At 41.8% G+C, this 8112-nt stretch overlaps 1 protein-coding gene across 2 annotated transcripts; it reads left to right on the plus strand.

The window, feature by feature from the left end:
• The first annotated feature begins 868 nt into the window (after positions 1–868).
• On the plus strand, positions 869–8112 carry TNFRSF4 (TNF receptor superfamily member 4). Of its 2 annotated transcripts, XM_069874755.1 has the most exons (8): positions 885–954; positions 1047–1255; positions 2771–2893; positions 3261–3362; positions 4133–4199; positions 4739–4968; positions 5280–5396; positions 6045–8112. In XM_069874755.1, exons 2-8 carry the CDS (start codon positions 1114–1116, stop codon positions 6113–6115), a joined length of 852 nt encoding a protein of 283 aa, XP_069730856.1. In that variant the 5' UTR covers positions 885–954; positions 1047–1113; the 3' UTR covers positions 6116–8112. The 2 variants fall into 2 exon arrangements, with proteins under 2 accessions (XP_069730855.1, XP_069730856.1); XM_069874754.1 differs by having other exon boundaries at positions 869–1255; positions 6045–8111.

Raw genomic sequence — 8112 nt, forward strand, 5'->3', positions numbered from 1 at the left:
AGGAAATCTGGTTAAATGTCGCTGAGGGAATGACTGAGTCATGAGGCATAAAGCCACTTAAATGAGTGTGGTACCATGGTGGGAAGGGATTTGGCTGTTTCCTGTGTACAGGTACTGAATGAGAAGGTAGTTGCAGTTCATCTGCTATAATTTACTTGTTCAGCTCTGTTTTGGAAGGAATGGCTTGAAGGGAAATGTGCTGCTCCATAGGGGTTGTTTTCCAGAATGCTTGGAAAACAGAAGAAGTAGGAAAATAGTTAGTAATTTGCTTCACTTTTGCCTCTCCATCCACTCTTAAACAGTTTTAAAGAAATGTAAGAAATCAGCAGTTCTGGACAAATTGCTACAATATTGATGTTAGGTCCACACCAAATACTGCAGGATAATTGGGATTCCTAATGTACTCCTGTTCCAATTCAATCTCCTTCACATTTAGATGTGAATTGACTGTAGATCTGCTTTGTCTGGGAAGTCTGGCTACAGTTTTTAACATAAATAAAGCATCTTTGGTGACTGCAGGATGTCTTGTTTACTTAGGCCTTTGTGTAAAAGTTGCTCAGGTCTCTTGGAAGTGGAAGACGTAAAATTTAGATCCCAGACTAGTAAGATCAAATTAGTAAAAGGTCTGCCATTATTGTGAGGCCAAGGGGAGAATCTGTCTGTACTTTGCCTTTTCAGGAGGTAGCCTGTGTGCTATGTTTCATTTTACCTGTCACTCTCACCTGTAAAGGTTTTCAGATGTTACCTCTGTATTGCTTTAATGCTTCTCTTCACAGTAACAAGGATCATCTCTTCCAGTTCTCCTGGCGTGCAAGGATTGTGCTTTAAACTACGTAGAGCGGTACGCACCTGGCTGGATGCACTCTGAAGGCTACGAATAGAAAACTTTTCATAACGCTGTTCAGCACGCTGTCATTCTGCCTATGAATATTTCAGTTGCGAACTGCAAAAGAAGTAGGTTCTTGGGGTGTGGGAAGAACGGGGGTGTGGAGCATTGTGCTGGGAATTTCCCAGCAACCGACATACCATTTTGTTCTGATCACCAGCAGTTCAGCATCACTCCTCCGAGAGCTGGCAGCTGTCAGGATTTTGCTGGGAGAGCAGGGCTGCGTTATGGTCGCTGTGGGTTTTTACTCACCTTTTCCTGTTGTTTTGCTCTTGCTGCTGGCGGTCGCCGTTGGCCGTTCCTTGGGACTGAAGTGCAAAGAACATGAATATCGTTACGGTGAAAAATGCTGCAAGTACTGCGCCCCAGGTAAGTAATTCTTGCTGGGTGTTGGTTATACTTGCTGGGTGTAAGATCTATCAGTAACTAATCCACAGGGTTATTAACAACTTGATGGGAGTATCAAATGTGGGAAGCATAACATGGAGAAAGAGCATTTGATGAGAAGACTTTGATAGCAATCTCAACTGACAAGGATTATTTCTCTATCATATTAAATTTAAGAATCCTCCTCTTTGAAAACTGCATTCCCTAACTTCTTTTGTGTGGCTCAGCTTCACTAACGTGTCCAGTCTGATGCGTTTACATTGTGAGAGTACGAGCTGAGAAAACGTAGTAGCATTTATGTTACTTTCCTTTACCGATCGTGTATAGAAGCTTAGAAATCCTACATAATACTGGAAAACTAAAGATAAATAATTCTATTACTAAAGATATTCTTTAAGCTTTCTTTTGAAGCAGCTTTATGCTATTTAAGGTGGTGGGTTTTTAAAGGAAAAATACATGCTTGATTCATTGACAGTGGCTGGCAAAGCGTAACTTGACAGGAGACGTATTTGTTCCCTCCTTTCTTATAGTAGAAACTGAATCAGTCTGAATTCTGGGCTTTGCTTGCGTTCGTGTGAGTTTTTTTCTACAGTCTGAATATCTCTGAAGGCAACGCACCATTGAGAAGCACAAATGCAAAATATCAAACCTCAAATACTTTAATAGTTGGGATTTGGAGCAGTTGCTTTCTCTTTTCATAGTTAAGTCTACTACACAAAAATAGATACGGTATGAACTGATGCAGTTGTGTTATCTGCAAAGAGACCAAGTGGAATAAACGCAGCCTTCAAGTTTTGAGGCAGTTCATTGCATTATTCTCAAAACCATTTTAATGAGTGTTTCTGAACTCAATTTAGTGAAATTCATATTTGTATGCAAATACATAAATCCTTTCTCTCTGAAGCTTTTTGGTTTTCCTTATACTGAAAGAATTTTATCAGGTGTTTTGTGTTAGCAAATCTGCTGCTGTTGGGGAAACGTTTCTTCGTAGTCTCTTCCTGAGTGGTAAAAATGCAGAGGTGTATTGCATAGACTGTGGTCACTAAAAAATTCTTGTATTTTGCCACTGATATCACTCAATGAAACATGGAGATAATTAGAGGATCTGTCATAAAGCCATTACATTACACTGGAGATCAGACCTATTGCTGTTCTAAACACCTGCTTTTTTCCCTGACGTTGGCTGCAAACTGTGATGTCTAAATGATACGTAAAGGGGGAGAAGTGACATTTAGAATCCACTGGGAGAATTGTTTGGGGCCCCAACGCTCAGCAAGTCGTCATGACCCTACAAGCCCATTTCTGCTGCTTAATTTATAGTGATGCCATAAATTTTGTCTCACTTTATAGTGATGCTATAAACTTTTGTCTCAATCTGCTGAACGTTGTAAGTGGAACTGTCACTTTGTGGGCGCTCTTTCATTCTAATACATGAGAACGAAGAGGGTTTCCTTGTGATAATGATCAGTTCCTCCTTCTACACGGTTTTTGTTTCAGGTGAGAGAATGAGAAACCGCTGCACTGCAACAACAGACACAGTTTGTGCCCCATGCCAAGACGAATACTTCAGTAGTGAGCACAACCACAGCTTCTGCAAGAGCTGTACAATCTGCAACACTTGTAAGTGAGCTGTGTGGTGATCATTTCTCAATATGAATTTGGGAGGCAATTGGTCTTCATGTGCTTTCTTTATCTGTTCATGCTCCTCAAAAGCTGATGTTATAAGGCCTGTCACTTGAGACAACCAAGTCCAAAACTGGGTTATCATTTTGATAGCTGGTATCTCCTGATTGATATTGGTGGTAGACCCTTCAAAGGGAAGCAGGCTTGTACTGCCTGAAACCTCGTGACTTCAGAATTGTTAATAAGTGCTGTTCTTTGCATTTTTCTTCCAAGTGAAACAAATAGGCACTGAGTAATTAATTTTTTTTTTTCTTTCTTAACTTATTTCTTGCCTCTCAATTGCCCTTTATTCTGTTGTTGCCAGGGAAGGGGAGCAGGGAAGTGAAGAAGTGTGAGAAGACCTCTGACAGAATTTGCAGTTGTGTTCCAGGTTACATGCCAGATGAGGGATATACACTAGGAAGCGGTGAGTAATATGTCAGACTCTCCAAACTCTTGCCTGCACCTTGGAAGAGATGATTATTATTTTTGATGTAAAAGCTGTTGTCATTTGTCTCATTGATATCTTCACACAAGTGTTATAGCAGGGTAGTTGTGCAAACTGTTGTTCTGTGATTTCTGAGCTGTCAGGAATCTTAGAATCATAGAATCGCTTGGTTGGAAAAGACCTTTCAGATGGAGTCTAACTGTACCAGTTCACTACTAAAACAGATCCCTGAGCACTTCATCTACCCATCTTTTAAACCCCTCCAGGGATGGAGTCTCCACCACGTCCCTGGTTAACTGTGCCAGTACCTGAGAACACTGTCAGTGAAGAAATTTTTCCTGATGCCCAAACTGAACCTCCCTGGTGCAGCTTGAGTCTATTTCCTCTCGTCCTATTGCCTGTCACTTGGAAGAAGAGACTAGGACTCACCTTGCTACAGCCTCCTTTCAGGCAGTTGCTTACACTGATAAGGTCTCCTCTCAGCCTGCTTAAGGCTCTCCTTGTTGATATCCATAATTAGCCAGTAGACACAAGAGGAAGCCTTGCCAGTTGTGGACTAAAATGAACCCCTGAGCGTGTTGTGTTACTTCTAACCCAACGACTGTGGCTTTTAGAGCCTATGTGAGTTTTGTTGGTCTGTTCTATAAGCTAGACTACTAGCATAAGCTATTGGTGTAATTACTGTGTAGCTGTCATACAGTTAGGTTGCCAACTGAACTAAAATTCTGCCCCTTTCTTTTTTTTTCCAGTATGCTCGCCATGTCCTGAAGGGTTTTATTCCATGGGAGGAAATGAGAACTGTCAGCCTTGGACCAAGTACGTATCACTGATCCAAACATGTTCAGAGCAATGCTTTGTGTTTACTGATGTACCAGTTGATGCCCAGATCGTAGTGTGTAGAGTAAACCTGCAGTAGGTGCAATGAAACCACATTCCTCGTGACTCCCAGGAGCTTTGAGCTGTCTATGTACTGATTTGAAGCACCCGTCTGCCTTCCACCCGTTTTCTCTTCACCTATGGCAACAACAGCATTTATTCTCTTTTTTTTTGTTTTTTTTTAATGGTCTGGGTGTTTTGTTTCTGTAGCAAAATGTTCTCTTGCCAAATGCAGTTGTGCCTCCAGGCTGTTAGATGTACAGATGCTAAGAAAAACAGAATATTTTTTTTTCCCCAGTAATAACTTTGATTAGCTTAGTTGTTCTTTACATGTTTGTTGCATTTAGGAAAGTTGAAGCCTGAGTTTGTATTGATAAAACAAGATTTGTAATGTTCACCCCATTATTCCATGGAGATCACTTATATAATCATTACTACAACTGTTAGAAAAACTACATTAATTTATTTTTTATCCCCAGCTGCAGCATTCTTGGAAAAACTACTCTTCAACCAGGGACAAAAACAAGTGATGCTGTTTGCAGCAACCATATCGCACAGCCAGCTACTCCTCAGAGTCCAACACCTGCTTTGAATCTTTCCACCGCTGATCACAAGAATAACACGTCGACTCCACTGTTCTTACCGTCCAGACCCAGTGTGGTTCCTTCCCTTTGCCTGGATAAGAACAGTCCCACAGAGACTAACTGGGGTAAGGAGAGGGAATGACCCAATCTAGTCTCTCTATTTACTGCAGCTGGTCAGGAATTTTCACCTGAAAGTGATTTTGTTGGAAAAAAAATCACACTCTTTCTCAGAAGCCTTATCTGTATTGTACAGAGGTCTTTCAGTGAGACACACACAGGATCGCAGATTTATTGCTAGTCTGCTTGGCAACTGGGTCTTTTTAAGCTTTGTGATTCGGGGGTACTTCTGGAGTTTAGGTTCCTTCTTTTGAAGCTGGAAAGCCATGGAAACTCCAGGTAGAACCATGAATCTTAGTGTATTCTGGTTTTCTTCCAGGGTCTTTATCGCTCATTCTTATTTGTCTGATATTGCTTATGGTGAGTGGAATGTCGATCCTCCTATTGATTATCCAAGCAGCCAAAAAAGGGACCAAGAGGAAAAACAACAATCAGGGTGAGTTTCTTTTCATGGAGAAAAGTGTATAGGAAAGAGAATTATTAGGACCCTCTATTTGGCCATTAATTGTTTCAATCATAACGAAGTCTACCTGGCTAACTAGCACAGTGCATTGAAATTAATGGCCGTGGTTGATCCTCTGTTCAGTCCTGATGCACTGGAGGTCTCGAGTGTCTCAAGTTTGCATTCTTACAGAGCACAGATTCCCCTGTTTGTTGCCATGAAAAAGCATTCTCTCTCTTTTCTCTGGTTTTGACCTCTCCTAGATTTCTCCTCCTGTAGTCACTGCAAAAATGAAGTCATGATTTTTTTGTAGTATTCAGTACAGAGAGGATCCAGAACCAACTGTGTTTTAAAGACTATATTGTGGAATTTTTTTGCTTCGATAGAAGTGAACTGTCTTGAAGGGTCTCTTGCAGATGCAGGAAAGATTTGGATGAGAATAGCTGAACTGTATATTCAGAATTAAGTGGCAGCCTAGCTCTTGAGTCAGCCCCCAGCTGCCTCGTTCCATTCACAGGGCAATGGCAAAGTGTATTTTCACTGTTCCCTACAGTTAGTTCTCTTTTCCTGCCCCTTCTACTCTGTACTGTATTTTTTTTTTTTACTGTATTTTTTTTTTTTTTTTAATTATCTGTCTTTCAGGAGAAAGGAGCTTTCGAATTCCTGTCCAGGAAGAACAAATCGACTCCAATTCTAGTCTCATCAAAAACTGACTGCATGTTAGGTTACGGTTTCCTGCAGTTCTGAGCCGATCAATTGTAACAAGTAATGTGATGGAACGTTCTGTGGCTGGCCATACGTGTGGGTGTGTGTAACTGTTTAATTGCCCTTGGGTTCCCCTGGGTCTTGTTGAGCAGCCCCTTTCTCATTAGGACCCGTGGGAGTAGCTGTTCTTGGTGGAATCATGTGATTCTTTCCCTTGAGTTGATAGTCCCCGGTTCATTTCTAGCCAACTCTCTATGTAGTGATAGGCAATTGTCTTTGCACTGAAGAAAGTGTTAATGGAGCTGTAAGAGCTGATCAGGGAGCAGGCAGAAAAATCAAAAGTCCTGCCTTACAGCCGTCTGAGATGCTAGGGAGAGTGTATCTCTCTTTTCAGTGTTTCAGTCTGGTTCCCAAATGAATTATCCTCACTTTAGGTGGCGAATCTCCCTTGATGAACCTAACCAGCTGCTTTTGTGCTTCCGTTTTTACAAATGTCTTGGTCAAATGTCATGTCAGCTGTGCCTCCAGAGAGAATTGTCAGTGCTGGAAAATAGCCTTTGATGTAATTTAAAAACCTCAGTGTAAAATTTCAAGAAGAGGTGAACTTGGAAGTTAGATGAAGTGCTTTTCTCATCAAATATAACTCCTCAATAGGTAACTCATTAGGTAGGTAGTTTATATACACAGTACCAAAGCATATACCAAAATATGCAACAGGAAATGTATTGAAGAATACAGATGGTGTTTAGAAACTTGTTTTTAAACATCCGTTTTCTTATATGTTATACATATGGTGTACTTAGCAATAATTTCCTATTTTGAAGTGCATATACAATGTATACAAACATTTGTATTATATACGATGTGTGATAGTGACTTTTTGAAATAAATTATAGTAACAGCTAGACGCACATGTATGATGTGTATAATTGGGGAGTACAAATGAGTCAAAAGTTATTCAAGTGTGTGTTATTCTCACAGAAAGCAGGTTCACCAGATGGTCAACCCTATGGCTTAGCAGGATTTGAGTTCATCTGCTGCCTTGTTGCTAGTTTTCTGTGGCTTAGCAGGCTTTGGGTTCTCCTGCTGCCTTGCCCCTGGCTTTCTGTGCGACTTGAGAAGGTTGTGTGTGGTGGCTTTCTCTGTAAAGCTGGTTTGGCAGCCGTTCTGATCTGACAGCTGCTGGAACCTTCAAAATAACGAGGCTCAGCTCCTTCAAAACCACAGAGCCCCTGTTGTGAAGGCAGAGGTCTTGGAGAGCTTGCTGTGACCTAAATCGTGTCGTCTTGCGATGAATCAGATGGCAAAATGTGATGTATGAATCCGAGAAACGCATTCCAGGGAACACCCAACAAATTCTTGGAAATGATGCTTATCAGGTTCGTAGGCAGTGCTTCAGAAGCACCGAAGGGGGTGACTGTAAGTGAGGAGGTGCAGATAACTAATGAACTCTCTGAGGTTGTGGGTTATCTGACAAAAACCCAGCCCGCAGGAACAGATGAGCTGTGGGCTTGGCAGAAAGAAGTGTGGCTGTGGCAGCACAGCTCCTCTGTGGTGCAGGCTCATCACCTGTTTCCACAGATTTTACTTGTTTTCTGCCCTCTGGCTCACCTGCACAGGAAAATCCCTGGGTGCACTGCGTTCTTACGCTTCTTACAGCCTCCCGGTCAGGAGATTTCCTGCAAATTTAGGGCGTGGGTTCCCTCTGGCTGAAGAAGGAACCGATCCTGGCCCTGCAAGTGCATGGGGAGCTGAGGACAACTTGAATTTGCTCACCAGCTTTTGGGAAACTACAGACAGACAATCCAGCGTGCTGTGTGGCCGAAGGCCTGTAAGACCCTTGGAGGCTGTAATTGCTGGATTTTGTGCTAGTGAATACCTGTCAGCAGGTCTGTGGTGCTGAAGAGCTGTATCCAGTTGCCGTACTGGGATGTATAATCCTATCGACAGTGTTAAACCATTTGATAAGATTCAAGGTATTTATGATTTGATTTCTTTGAGGATT

The sequence above is a fragment of the Phaenicophaeus curvirostris genome, chromosome 22 (genome assembly GCF_032191515.1).
Source record: "Phaenicophaeus curvirostris isolate KB17595 chromosome 22, BPBGC_Pcur_1.0, whole genome shotgun sequence".
In the NCBI taxonomy this organism is placed as follows: domain Eukaryota; kingdom Metazoa; phylum Chordata; class Aves; order Cuculiformes; family Cuculidae; genus Phaenicophaeus; species Phaenicophaeus curvirostris.

Excerpts from the sequence above, each read along its gene's own strand:
- TNFRSF4 (XM_069874754.1), top strand. The coding sequence starts at position 1,114 with ATGGTCGCTGTGGGTTTTTACTCACCTTTTCCTGTTGTTTTGCTCTTG. Across the intron at positions 1,256-2,770 it reads CTGCAAGTACTGCGCCCCAG|GTGAGAGAATGAGAAACCGC; the intron begins GTAAGTAATTCT and ends TTTTTGTTTCAG. Across the intron at positions 2,894-3,260 it reads CTGTACAATCTGCAACACTT|GGAAGGGGAGCAGGGAAGTG; the intron begins GTAAGTGAGCTG and ends TGTTGTTGCCAG.